General features: G+C 40.6%; 1 protein-coding gene across 1 annotated transcript in view; it reads left to right on the top strand.

The window, feature by feature from the left end:
• Positions 1 to 15,395, top strand: part of nlgn4xa (neuroligin 4 X-linked a) — a 118,420-nt gene that overhangs the window by 11,834 nt on the left and 91,191 nt on the right. The window contains exon 2 of the mRNA XM_063466283.1: positions 1,005 to 1,720. Coding sequence (XP_063322353.1) covers positions 1,156 to 1,720 — 565 coding nt within the window. The 5' untranslated portion in view covers positions 1,005 to 1,155. The remainder of the gene's footprint in view (positions 1 to 1,004; positions 1,721 to 15,395) is intronic.

Below are 15,395 nucleotides of genomic sequence, written 5' to 3'. Positions count from 1 at the left end.
GAGATGCCTCAGAGCCTACAGGATAGATTTATAATTCCAGGAACTTTCCAGAACTCCCTCACCAAAGAAAATGTGCTGTTATTGACTCATTTCCACCAGTCTCAATCCTCCACAGTCCTCTACTCGTTCTTTTCTTTTGTTCTGGAGCCAACAAAGTATTCTCATTTTTAGTTTTTGGGCAGCAAGCAGTGAAAATGAAGACGTTTTCAGACTAACTGCAGGACACTGCTGCCTTCGGTCACTTTAACAAAACAAAAACCAATGTGATGATGATGATGATAACAATAATAATAAAGTATAGTTAACACATGTTTTATTCGAATGAATGTTAACACAATCAGCAGAGAGTTAAGAATGTCGCAGAGGTCAGATCAAACTTTGACTTTATTCCTGGCCACCGACACAAAACAGCAAAACAGCAAAACAGGATGTAGGAATGGAATATGGAAAACAGGAAGAATTGTTTAGACTCGTATACACTTTATAGTATATTTATTTACACTATTTGCTGCTACTTTCACTCAAAATGTGGTTAGGTACATGCACCAAAACTGGTTGTTTAATATAAGACAAGAATCGTGGTTTTGCTTGTTAAAAAGCAACATTTTGAAACCATTAACGTGTCAATTTATGATGCAAAACGACACATAGAAACATTACAGTTGGGGGTGAGGTCAAGGTAAGTTTACAGAAAATCTAAACCAAACAATATATTCTGAGAGCACAGAAAATCATTTCAAATAAAAGTTTGAACACTTTTTAAATTAAAGTCAAAATTTTGTCCTTCGTCCTAACCAACAAAACCATTTAGGAGATAACCAAGGTTAAGATCACCCTCTCAAGAACATACGTGTGCATACACATTATATATCCAAGTAATTTCTTCGCTAATAATTTGCTGAATTAAAGATGATTAATCTTCTCAGACTCATCTGGTAAACTGGAATAACACTGTAAATATGCCATAGTGGAAACACTCAACATTCTTTTTGTTGTTCTTTTAGGACTATCTATCTCGTCAAGCTGGACTTGAGATAACCAAAGTGTTCTTCAGAGTGCTTTCTTCTGGGAGTGAGAGTTACCCAGCAGCCATCAACCTCCACAGAGTCTTGAGATGGGGAGCTCTGAGAAAGCTGCTTTGACTGGCCGGGGCTCATGTGCTCAACTTGCATCCTGAAGAGAAGCAGGCAGCTTCTTGGTGGGGTGCCAAGGACCCAAGCGTGGAACAAAACCACAACCTGCCAGGCTCGGGCTCAGCACAAAAGGAGCATGACAGCATCTGGAGGCTTTTCATGGATGTGCTACTGCATGGCTAAGGTCAGCATTCTATCGTGGATGGGGCTGGTGTTGATCTCGTCAGCTATTGTTCAAGCCCAGCAGCACCCTGTAGTCACCACCAATTATGGGAAGTTGCGGGGAGTGAAACTTACATTGCCCAATGAGATACTGGGACCAGTGGAGCAGTATTTGGGGATTCCATATGCAATGGCCCCAACGGGGGAGCGGAGGTTCCAACCACCGGAGCCCCCCATGTCGTGGCCCGGTATCAGGAATGCTACTCAGTTTCCTTCAGTTTGTCCTCAGTTCTTAGAGGACCGCTTTTTACTCAATGATATGCTCCCCGTGTGGTTCACGGCTAACTTGGATACAGTGGTTACCTACGTGCAGGAGCAGAGCGAGGACTGCCTTTATCTGAACATCTATGTCCCCACAGAGGACGGTAGGAAAACCCCGTTTATCTGCACGCTGTCATGTGTCTGTGTTTTTACAGCTTATATTTCACTTTATTTGAGCTTTAGTATTCCTCTGGCAGACTTACATTCATCTCCCAACACCTGCTCAGTCTCACATCAATCTGCCACTTCCATTTTGTAATGATTCTGCAGTTTTGTATTGTGTTATGACTAAAGCACAGCTCTTTCCTTGACAGACTGCTTTCACCGTTCCCTGAAAGACATTTACTAAGTGAATTATTCATCCACTAATAGAAGACGTGAGCTTGGATTAGATGTGAGACAGGTCTGCATCACCTACAGGTGCTGCGCTGGGGCAATGACCCAATCCTCCTTTCAAGTGTACACTGTTAAAGCGCCACATTTCCTTCAAAGTTCCATGAATCCACAGGGTAATAATGTTAAATCATTTACATAACAATATTTTAAAAAATAATCACAATTGTGATTTTCTGGTTAACTACATCTACAAAACATTTAATTGTTTTTTGTGCTGATATAACAAAAACACGGTATATACAGGAATTATAATTCTGCAAGTCAGCTGCTAATAAAAGCACATTTTAAAACCTCTTTAAAGCAGAGTGAGTAGCACAAAGTTATTATGACATGATAATGAACTGGGAAATAAAAAGTCACTACCTGTTAATTTTAGCTAATAACACTGATCTTTAACCATCAAATCCATGTATTGATCTTTTTTGGCTAACCCAGTTTCATGTGTTATCATTCATATTTCATTTCAAGAAAAGATGTGATGATAAATAAATACATCCTGTTCAGTATTACAGAGCATTAAAATTTTTTGAATCAACCTTATACTGAATTTATCCATAAATCCACAGAGAGTCATTTACTGTGTGACATTCAGGTGACTCCTTACTGGAACATACTTAAATCGTCCATGGACCAGGAATCGAGCTACCGATGGGGAACTGGGAGAAAAAACAGAAGCACAAGGTTATGGGACAAATAACTCAGGAATAAGCACTAATGAGTGAGCCAAATTAGCACCACAGTGGATTCATAAATGCACAGTCATAATGAGAGGATGCACTGCAGGTGCAAGAGTGCGAGCCTGGGAAAGGCAGTTCCACCTGTGGGCAGAACACAGACCAGCCCCCCTCTCCACCTCAGAGAGCAGAGAGAGAAAGCACAGGTAGAAACCTCAAACCAGTCAAACACTGACAGTTTGCTTAAGGTCGATAAAAACTTTAGAATGGTCTTTATTGAGATATGATACTTCTGGAGTTTTATTAAGGGTAAAAGTCATGTAAAGATAGAGGAGGATACTAGTTGTTGTCTGAGTTTATGACCAAACTATAATGAATCTCCCACATGTATGTGTGAACTCTGTAACAGATGTGAAACATATGCAGTGTGGTCAGCAGCTTAGTGAGGATCACCTGCACAAGCTGTCAACAGACTCTTCTGACCAGTTACCCACGACTGTTGTTTACATACTTTAAGTGATGCTTGCACATTTGTATGCCCGTGATTAGCAAGCAATCAACACCTGTCTTTTGGTGGTCAGGTTGCCTGATTTTCTTTTTCAGATTCTAATTGCCGATTACCTTTTACCTATTAATTTATTACTTACTTGATTTCTTTGGCAAATTTGATTCCTAGAGCTCAGCCACTGAGGTCTCCTGACAGTCAGCACACAGTGGTTGAAATAACCACACATTTTGACAAGAATTTCTGCACTTCCTCTTTCTTTGGAAAAGAAAAAAGAAAGAAGAAAGGCAAAGGGCTTAGAGTCCACGTTGCTTTGTTAACCAAGAGCACTGTGTGATTAAATTTTTTTTAAAAAGCATGAGGTTTGAGTGGAAGACTTCTATATTAGCTGATTTTCCACACTGTCTTGTTTGAAGGAGTACTTGTGATTTGGAGTAGGTGTGCTAATGGTACCAGCCGAGCACTTCAACAATTCAGGCTCTGCAGCATCGTCTGTGGACGGGATTCTAAAAGCACAGTGTGTAACTTGGAGTCAATGAAGATCAGGGGTTGTAGATCTGTTGTAGACTCTGAAAGGACAGTGAAACACATCAAGTTGTGTGTCTGGCTCATATCTTTGACAGTTCCATGCTAAATTTAGTCTGAGCCCTTGAGTACGCTGTAGATTAAAAAGTGCTGAAGAGAGGGATAATCTCACAATCCTACTTTGGTGCACAGTTGGGAGCTAATCTCAAATTATTAAGGACTATTAAGCACTTCCATGCAAAACACACACACACACACACACACATACACACACACACACACACACACACACACACACACACACACACACACACACACACACATACACACACACACACACACGTGTCTGGTTTGCTATCCTCGTGGGGACATCCCATTGACATAATGCTTTCCCTAGCCCCTTACCCTAACCCTAACCATTAAAAATGAATGCCTAACCCTAACCCTTACCCTAAACCTAACCATAACCTAATTGTAACCCTGACAGTAAAACCGCATTTTGAGTGTGAAAATTGCTTTCAACCCCGAGGGGACCTGGATTTTGGTCCCCACGGTGCAGAAAGTCCCCACCAGGATAGTAAAAGTCAGATTTTGGTCCCCACCAGGATAGTACGAACCCGTACACACACACACACACACACACACACACACACACACACACACACACACACATATACATATATGGATTAGTATAGACTATTATATACATACAATATGTATATAATAGTCTGTTACTATGTAATAAACTGCTTGAGTGTTCTTGGCAAATGAGACTGTTTTACTGCGTAAAATAGTCCTGATCACATCTGGTCAACATCTGGTTTGTGCAGTTCATCACACCCGGGCGGACGAGGAAAAATTAGAGTGTCAGACTCCAGATTGTCAGTCTGGTGATTCAAATAGGGTCTCCTGCACATAGTCCTCATTTACAAACACATTACAGCTAACAGGTGGATTTACCTGTTTCAGGGCAGCTGGCCAAACAGTGAAAAACCACTTATGGCTTGAGAGATAGAGAGTGAAGTTGGATAGCATATCCTTGGTTTGTTAACATAAAACTCAATGTGGCAGCCAGGGGCGCTACAAAAGTGACCCCCCCACAGACTGATTTTTAGTTTTGTTCTCATTATTTTCATCTGAGTTATCAGTTCTGTCACCAGTTACCTAACATAAACTAATGTAAGTCAGTTAGTCGCAACCAACTGACCAATGACCTTATGTTGTGTGCTGGCACAAGATGGCACTAAACATGCTCTGATAACTTTAAGGACTTATTTCTTAATCCCACCTTCACAAGTCTATGTCAATGTTTAAGAGTCAGGCTCCATAGTGTAGTGTTTCATGTCCACTTTAGAGTTCCCAGTTCTCAGACTGGTGATGGTCTGTGTAGGATACAGAGCACAGAGCATTACAGCGATTGCACTGTCACCATTTTAGGCTCATTTTCCCTCCTGAAGGACAAAAAGGCAAGTTTTAAACGCGTGATAAGCATGTGTTTAAATTGAATTCTCTGTGCAGCATCATTTAATGTTTGGTAAAGTTACCTTACTATAACTAACTGGCTTTTGCTGCATAGTCAGACTGTTAGCAAATAAAGCATTTTTACTGGACTTTTTGGAGTAAAGACTCGCTATCTTTGCTACCGTCCGTTGAGTGCCGGAAAAAGGAAGGTAGGAGTGGTTAGAGTTCCTGCAGAGTGTGGTTGATCTTATTCTAGAGTGCTTCTATAGTGAGATGGACTTGTGTTTTCACTCAGACGTTGGTTTTGTGCTCTATAAAAATTAGCTCAGCTCTATGTGTCCTGATTGTGGATCCAAAGAGGAACCGCAAATCACAGTTGACTTATAGAGTTTGAATGTAACTACACAAATGGCTGCAGAGTTGCACGTGTTGTTAACCGTCCTATTCTCCTCAAATATTACCAACCTATTTCACCCTGAGGGATATTTGCCTCCAGACAATGGTAAACATACAATTGTTGACCAAGTGTTTGCGTCAGGCACTTTGTTTATTTTTTGACTACATAAATAGCCCCATTGATAATGAAACTCTAGCGCCACCATCAGGCCAAACTTTTAATTTAGAATAAATGTATCTTGAAAAGTTTGCATTCAAATGTTGTCAAAATAACTGACAACATTAATGACCACAAGTGGATGAACCCTATTGGTTTTTGGTGATGGCATGCCCTTTTCTCTAGTGCCCCCATCAGGTCAAACTTGCCTATGTAAATTGCTTATTCCAGGCAAAGCTGGACTGAGCATCACATGCTGCCCATATTTTGATGCCATATTTGGCAGGTTTGCTCGGCATATATTGACGAAATGGACAGCAGCCACGAATGATTCGTCCACAGTCATGGGGGTCTGAATTGTACAGCAGGGGTAAACGCTGTACCCACTTGTGCCACATGTCCTTTATTGCCACAAGTTTGTCACGTTCTTGTCGGCCCTGCCTTGTTTCCTCGTCACTGAAGCGTATAACCTGGGACAAAACTTGGAAGGTCTTGAGAGACATGGTGGCTGGAAATATTGCCCTTCCAGTCTCAGCATTCCAAAGGCTTGCTGTTGCTTCACCTTTTGACTTGTAAACTCCTTCCAAAATGAGCCAGCCAATGTAAGCTTCAGTTACATCCAAGTATTTCCAGCTGTCCCCATAAAGCATCGCCTCTAAATTTGTCATTCAAAGTACATCGATGGTGTCATGAAGAGCTAAAATGATGACTTGATGTCCTAAACATGGCTGACTGCGTGTCTGGTGGGGTCTGGAACCATTCTGATAATATTAGCAGCACTCAGTTTATCCTGTTTTTGGAGTTGAGAAAGGGACCATATTATTGGAGGGGATTGTTTCTGCTGGTGGCTGAGAGACAACAGGAGGGTCAACACTCTCGTTCTCATCAGATGAGAATTCCTCAAAGTCAGTGTCCTCCTTAACACGATCCTCTGTCTCTGACACAGTCTCCTCCATGTCTCTTTCACTGTCAAAGAGTTGTGCCAAAACCTCATTGACAGTAAAGCTTTTCCCAGAGGACATTTTTTTAGAGAGCATACGGACTGCAGAGTACACAGTGCACCAAGAGTAATCATTTAGATAGAAGGCTGTCATGGAAGCTTTTATAAGTTTGCTTATTTTGCATGAGCTGCCAATGTCCTTGCAGAAAATTCCCGCCCACCACTGAGAAGCATCAGTTCTAATTCGGCAGGTGTGAGTATAGTAGGTCACACACAGGTGGAAGGATTTTACGTCACACACAGACAGACACGCTTTACAGAGCTAAAACAACGTGGGGCCAAACTGACCCCAAAGGAACACCAATGTATGCAAAATGTGTACAGCGCATTGAAAAAATGTCATTATGAAAATTTGATCCTTAGTCAGTTGTCCCCATCAAATTAGGAAAATCCAGTTAACTATGATTTTTTTGAATGATAAACATTGAATGGGGTCAAATTGACCCAGAGGATGATAGGAGGGTGAAGCCATGAGTCACACGAGAAACTAAATTATGGTTTGTGACTTTTTATATGCAAATAATGATAACAGGTTAAGCCTGCTTGTTATCTGCCACACTTTGAACTGTGTATTTACCTTTTTTTAAAATAAATGTAAGGTATAGTTATATAACTGTTTTAGAGGAACAAACTTTCTTTTGTATTTATTTCTTTGCATTTCAACACTTGAATAACACAAGTAACATTTATGCAAATGAGACTCTAATTCTATGTTAAATCATTGAATTTGTAGATTTATTTTTGACGATTGGTGAAGTTCTGCCCATTTTTATTTCTGAGAAACTCTTCTCTAAGATCCTCTTTCTATACTCATGTACACCCACAACTGTTTCCAGCTGTTTTGTTTTAGTAGGACTGACTGTCCCAGCTTTTTGTTGCCCGCATCCAGCCATCAGATTCAGAATGGTGTAATATTTCTCTTAAACTGGTATGTTTTCTGACTTTAAACATTTGATACATTTAAACTAAGAAACATATTGTCTTCTGTGAGTAGAATATGGGTTTATGAAAGTTCAAACTGCAGTATTATTTTTTCATTTTACATATCAAAACTTTTTTCAGAACCAGTTTTTATTTATCCAAGTTTTTATAAAATGTTCACTCTCTTTGTGTTTATATACGACCAATACATTTAATAATTAGTAATTCATTTTAAACTGTCTCCCATGTGTGTCTTTTGTCCCATCTCCTTTTAGTCACTTCCCTTTCCCTTACCTCTAAACCAGCAGATGACTGTGTTTTGCAGTCAAATAAAGCAATATTATTGATATCTCTTATCCCAGAGACACATTTGGTGCAGATCTATAATGTCAGTAACAGAGCTTTGTTTGTCTTCCACAGTGGGAGTGTTTATTTAAATAGAAGATTTCCTCTTCAATATGCTGTACAAATGATTTAACTGTACAAAAGGCCTTAGTTCAGTTGGGCTAAATTGAGTCACTCTGTTCACGTTGGTTCTTTCACTTTCCTAAAGTGTTTTTTTAAATGCTCTTTATCAGGATACATACATGAAAAAGGCCCAGACTCAATGATTCAGAATAGTGTTACTGAAAAAAGATAACAGTCCTGCAGGTGACAGACAGAATTGTACCTATATTTTTATTACAATGAAATGAAACCTCTAAATATAAAGTGTCATGAGAAGACTGCTGTGACTTTTCTCCAAAGCTCTCTGAGGTCTTTTCAGTTTGTGGTGAATCAAAAATGCTGCAGCAAAGAAAACAAATAGAAGCAGTCGTGATGTCTCATCTTTCCTTCCACGTTTGAAGCAATAACCAGGCCAGAAGAGTAATAATAATAATAATAATAATAATAATAATAATAATAATAATTAATAATAATAATAATGGATTGCATTTATATAGCGCTTTTCGAGACCCTCAAACAATTCCACTATTCATTCACTCTCACATTCACACACTGGTGGAGGCAGCTACAGTTGTAGCCACAGCTGCCCTGGGGCAGACTGACAGAAGCGAGGCTGCCATATCGCCATACCTATGCAAGTGTTGTTATAGTTACTGTGCATTGTGATTTGTGTTTGGTAGGAGTTGGCCTATAAAAGATTCAGCCACATGCAATTCTTGGTACAGGCAAAGAAACGTACCGACCCTCATTTTTTACTGTTTTTGTTGAAATCCTCCATAACAGATGCTGTTCAGCTCTATTCAACACTGCAATGACTTTTATCCAACGGGGTCTTCAAAGGTTTTCGTCAGACCAGACATGGTGAAACATGGCACACTACATTAGTCCAGGCAGCATTATGTCTCTGAGTTATTTTAATGCAATTTTGAAAGCTGTGGGAGCCCCTGTGTTTGGAGGTGAATCTATAGGAAAGCACAACACAGAGGCTTTAGACTACATAAGCAGGCCACCTACAATGGACTTCTTTACTTTGACATTACACAAAATGTGAAGCTTGTGCAACATCTATGGCTTGGTAAATGGGCCAAATATTACATTGCATCCTATGTCGGCATCACATTAGGTCTTATTATTGCACATATAGAACCAAAAGTGTGAGGCACAGTGGCTAAAAGAGTTATAATAAATTACCTCTACAGACTGAACTCAGCAGGGAGTGACATGTGTATCCCAGTTACAGCTCCCTTCACTGTCCATCATATTTATATCCCTTGAGTTGGCCTTTTCAGAAATCCAGTGTAATGTCAAAATATCCTGCCAGCTGAGGATCAGACTGGATTTATAGTTTTTCTGCACCTCGAGTGAGTTGAGAGATTAAGACACCTATTCTTTGTCATCCAAAGTTGAAAGAGTAAAATCCGCTACAGCCGGTGCTGAGCACGTTCAGATGACTGTATTTTCATAGCCTTTTAGATTTCTTACTGAATTCACTGGGCGAGCAAACGAGGCGCTGGCTGTCGGCAACAGAAATGCCCAGCCGTTCTTTTCATTTGTTTGAATAAAGAGAGGATGTGGATATGGAGATGTGGATACACGAAATGGGAAGCACAAGAAAGGGAGGCAGTTTGGAGTGTGTATGTTCCTTTATCAGCCTCTGCAGTAGACTGGGGAGGTGGCATGCAGCTGTAGTGTATTAATCAGAGTGAAGGTGTTTCCTCGGGGGGCTTTCTCACAGAGTAAGACAATGCTGTGGCTGACTCACTCCCGTTTTTACATTTCCAACATCTCGCACATTGGTTCTGTTTTACTGCTTAACATAAGGCTCAATTGTGAGACCCAAAACAGTGTTAACATTTCCTTCATATGCCCTTCTATTGGCATTACCAGCAGATTAATCTTTCAGTGGTCATGATTTACTCCAAACTGTAAAACCAGAAGACATTTTTCAGGTCTTTGTGCTGCACTGGAGGAAAGTGTTGCAGCAAAGACAAAAAGACTGACTTTTCCAAGCCAGTGCAGTTCAGCTTTTTATTTCCCTAAGGTTCAAATTGTCTCCTTTTGGGAAATAAAATCAATCAATTAATATTTTCAGTCATTTTTATATGTTTTCTCATTATAAAAGTTCTAATCAGTTACAGTATTATTCAGCCTCCTTTCTTCTGTACTCGTGCAGTTAGATGATTGGACTGATCCAGCACCTACAATTAACTGCGGTGCCCTACAAGCTCAGGGGGATGGACCCTAGTGCCTACATACAGCCAAATCCAACAAAAATTGAAACACACTACACATTGTTTCATGTCTTTTCACTGTATGTAATTAAAATGTCATATTTTTATAGAGCTTTTCTAAAATTAGTGACCACAAGTCAAACAAGTGCATCAAGAAAAAAGTATGCTAATACAAAGTGAATTGTCTGAACCATGAAGCACAAACACAAAATAATGCTGTATTAATGTTGCTAATCTGTTAACCCTTTTTGCCTGTTTTCAGCTGCACCTTGCTCCATTTAGCTTGATGAATATCTACCATAATCTTATCACAATAATCTATGTTTTATATCTTCTCATCCAAAAAGATGAGGAGGTATAAAAGGAAGTAATACATCTTTAAATGTATTATTTTATTTATTTTTCTTTCTATATTCCACCGAACAGCAAGGGGAAATGGCCAAATTTCCTTCAAGTATTGAGTGACTCATGTTCACATCCAAGATTTATGAATATGCAGCCACAGTGTGAGGCCTTTCATGCTCCCACCTTTTAAAAACGGACTCTTTTGTTGCTTTTCTGATCCCAGTTGTTACTGTTCAAGGCTGCATTTTCACTAATACCACAGCTGTGATCTTTTGGCTCTCTTTTCAGCACTAAGCTTTCTAGAGTTGAAAGTGTCTGTGAAAGGCAGGGAAGGTTACGACACACATTCATTCACATGAAGAAGGAAATCTCTTCAGACTGTGTCATGACCAGTGTTGGTCAAGTTACTTGAAAAAAGTAATCAGTAACTAATTACTGATTACTTCCTGAAAAAAGTAATCCCGTTACTTTACTGATTACTTATTTTCAAAAGTAATTAGTTACTTAGTTACTTTTTAAAACATGATTTATCCCCCAAATAGGTGATAAAGCGACAGATCTTTCAGCCCAGTTCTACTTTTTCTGCATAATCCATCATATAAAATGTAATCAAATGAAAAAGTCTCTTTTTAAAACTTGTTTTATTAGTTTTAATCTTTTAACTTTATGCATCAAGCAAACATTAAATTATATGCAACATTCTCTGACTGGAAGAAATTTGTTTAACATTTAAACCTATTTCCTGCATATAAAATAAAATAGTTTTTTGTGTTTACACTCTTTCAAATAAATGCAAGTAAAACACAGCAGAAAATAAATAAAATCAAAGACTCAGCGGTCCTGTTGCTCTATTTTCACCTGTATAGCAGGAGTGGGGCAGGCGGAGGTTTGCCCTGGTGCAGGTGTGCCGCAGCGGTCAATGGAAGGATCCGGCAGTTTCTCTGTGAATTTCACATTCCGTGGTAGCTACTCGGTGCTTGCTCGGACGTTTAGGGGTTTTTCACTGTTAAAAGAAGTTTTCTTCCCACGCAGTGAGCAGCGGACGCTAATGTTTTTGTCACTTTTTACGGGAATCAAACTCAAAGTAAGGTCAGTACTTCCACGCTTTAAACGCTGCACGCTCATACTCTCTCCGCACTTGATATATTATCCATTTTTGATCTGCACACAGCTGTTGTCACAAACGTCGCACTCGCTTACGTCATTATCATGAGACACTTGCAAAAAAATCACGGTTTTAGTAACGCAGTAACGCAGCGTGCTTACGGGAAAGTAACAGCAATCTAATTACCTTTTTTGCAATAGTAATCCCTTACTTTACTCGTTACTCAAAAAAAGTAATCGGATTAAAATAACGTGTTACTGCCCATCTCTGTTCAAGACGTAGCAGAAAGACAGAAGTGGTGTCTGTCTTGCAAACTCCTCTTAGTCTGCTCGTCAAAGGTGACAGCGATATAACAGCAGTCAAGACATTTTAAGTGTGTGATCTTGCACTTGGCTGTCATCATCTTTAAAATAGCCCTTGAAAAATACATGGTGGCATATGAGTGATACCATAAGCTTAGATTAGTTAGATCAGTTTCCACGCTGTTTTCCAACTTTCAATCAACCCAATTAGCCCATCTATTCGTGTAGACTCCCAAATCAGGTTTTGATAGTATATTTTTCTTTTTTTTTAGTTTTACTGCCATTTTGCCAAAGTTACTGGTATCTCAGAGATATGCAACACAGCTTACAAAAGAACTGAGATGTTATGTAAAAACAACATAAAAACAAAATGCATGACTTGCAAGTCATTAAAACTCAATGTGCATTTGGAAATAATATGAAGACTATTCATCCAACCATCCATCCATGTTCTTCTGCTTATCCGGGGCCGGGTCGCAGGGGCAGCAGCTAAGCACAGAAGGCCAGGCCTCCCTCTCACCTGCCAGCTCCTCTAGCTTGTCCGGGGGAACACCGAGGCGTTCCCAGGCCTGCAGAGAGATATAATCTCTCCAGCATGTCCTGAGTCTGCCTTTGGGCCTCCTCCTGGTGGGACATGCCCAAAACACCTCACCCAGGAGGTGCCCAGGTGGCATCCTTGTCAAATGCCTGAACCACCTCCTTTCCATGTGGAGTTATAGCAGTTCTATTCTAAGCCCCTCTTGGGAGAAAGCTCATTTCCGGCACTTTTACCTTTTTTACCTTTGTGACCAAAATGAGGGCAGATCGACCGGTGAATCAAGGGCATCGCTTTTACGCTCAGCTCTCTCTTCACTGTGATGGACCGGTACAACGTCTGCATCATTAAAGCCACAGCACCAATCCGTCTGTCAATCTCCCGCTCCATTCTCCTCTCACTCATGAACAAGAGTCTGAGATACTTAAGCTGCTCCAACTGGGGCAGCAACTCATCCATGATCCGACTTTGGCAATCCACTCTTTTCCAGCTGAGGACCATGGCCTCAGACTCGGAGATGCTGATTCTCATTCCTGACGGTTCACACTCTGCAGTGAACCACTCCAGTGCGAGCTGGAGGTCACCACCTGATGAAGCCAACAAAACCACATCATCTGCAAAAAGCAGAGACGAGATTCTGAGACCACCCAAGCAGAAGCCTACTGGCTCTTCGCTACGTCTTGGAATTCTGTCCATAAAAATTATGGACAGAAAAGACAAAGGACTGTCCTTTCCAGCACCCTGATGTAGGCATTTCCAGGGACGCTGAGATGATCCCCCTATAGTTGGAGCACACTCTCCGGTCCCCCTTCATAAAGATGGGATTTAACACCCTGGTCTGATCAACACGCAACATTGTAGAGGCATCTCAAGCAAGATTACAGTATTATTCTCAGGGCGAACCTCATCCACCCAGGGGCTCTGCCACCAAGGAGTTGTTTAACTGCTTCAGTGACCTCACTGTGGCATCAAATCCATTTCTCAAAGCAAAAAAATAAATAAATAAAAACAAAACAGAAAAGCTGGGCATCATCTGCGTAGCAGGGAAAATGTATGTTATGTCTTCCAATAGTACTGCCCAAGGAACGTATGCATAATGTGAATAGAAATAGAATAGCCAGAAAAATATTTATAACCTTGACTAGAGCAGTTCTCAGAAGTACAGTTCATGCAGAATCCACAAAAATAAACATTCTAGCATCTACAGAGTTTATTTTTAGAAATGGAAAATTACATGGTAATATACACTAATGGTCAAAGTTTTAGAACAACCACATTTTTTTATCCCTTTTCATTGAAAATTATTCCGTTTAATGTCTCACTGCACTCTGAAATGAAAGCATTGTGTAAATAAGCAATTGGAGTTAAAAAAGAAATCATGGAATCAACTTATGGACCAAAATGAACCAAAACTTTGACTCATCAGTAGCCACCTCTGACAGATATAACAGCTGAACACAGCCGTGGCTTCTTTCTACAATAGAAATCAAATCTTCTCCCATATCTGTTGCAGAAGTTCCCATAAATGTGGACCTTGTAGGTTGCTTTGCTTTCACTCTTCTGTCCAGTTCATCCCAAACCAGCTCGATGGGGTTTAAGTCTGGAGACTGTGCTGGACACTCCATGTTTTCAAGCTCACCATCTTGTTCTTTTTCCTGAGGTAGTTCTGACACAGCTTGGACTTATGTTTTGGGTCATTAACTTGCTGTAGGATGTACCCCTGACCAATTAGCCTCATACCAGAGGATATTGCATGGTGCTGCTTGAATGCTGTGGTAGCTGTTTTGGTTCAGGGAGCCTCTCACTCTGTACAAGTCGCCGACCCTGGATCCAGCAAAACAGCCCCAGACCATCACACTTCCTCCTCCATGTTTGATAGTTGATGCCACACACTGTGGAACCATCCTTTCACCCACTTGACGGCGTACAAAGATCCTGCGTGATGAACTGAAGGTTTCAAACTTTGATCCATCAGTCCATAATACCTTCTTCCAGTCTTCAGTAGTCCAGTGTCGGTGTTTCATGGCCCAGACAAGCCTCTTTGTCTTATTCTGACGTCTGGCTTTCTTGCTGCAACTCGTCCTGTCAAACCTGCAGCTTGAAGTTTTCTCTTCACAGCTGAAACTGAGACTTTCTTACTACGACCACTATGAAGCTGCTTGAAGCTGTTGTCCTGTGAGCCACCGATCACACAGCTGTTAACTCTCAGAAACCTCTCCTCTGATTCTGTTATGGAACGGCTGTGTGCAGGCAGGAAAAGGACCCAAAGTGCATACTCCGGAAACAGACGTGAACTCAAAAAACAGCTTTAATGCTGAACTCAAAGTAACCAATTTCCAAAATACAAACAATAAACACAGGCAGGAAGACAGAACACACAGCTAGATAAGGGTAGATAAGAGTAGATCGCGACACTGACAAACTGAAACACAGGGCTTAAATACACAGAGGGAGCAATCAGGGAATGGGTAACAGGAGGGAAACACAGCTGGGGCAAATCAGGCCTAACGAGACAAGGGGAAGCAAAACCAGATACATTAACATCAGACATGGACCTTCAAAATAAAACAGGAAACCTAACACAGACTGACACGCAGGCAGTGCAACAGAGGGAACAGAGACGTGGGACCAGGGCAGACACAGACACTGACTGGACACGGGGATATAGCAACTAATGATTACACAGAGACAAAAACCATAAGACAGAACTCTAACAAAGAAACCAAAGACTAGAAATGATAAATAATATAATAAACTCAAAACCCTGGGTCAACGACCC

This window comes from Pelmatolapia mariae, linkage group LG23 (assembly GCF_036321145.2).
Source record: "Pelmatolapia mariae isolate MD_Pm_ZW linkage group LG23, Pm_UMD_F_2, whole genome shotgun sequence".
Lineage (NCBI taxonomy): Eukaryota > Metazoa > Chordata > Actinopteri > Cichliformes > Cichlidae > Pelmatolapia > Pelmatolapia mariae.
This window is presented reverse-complemented; position numbering and strand designations above follow the sequence as displayed.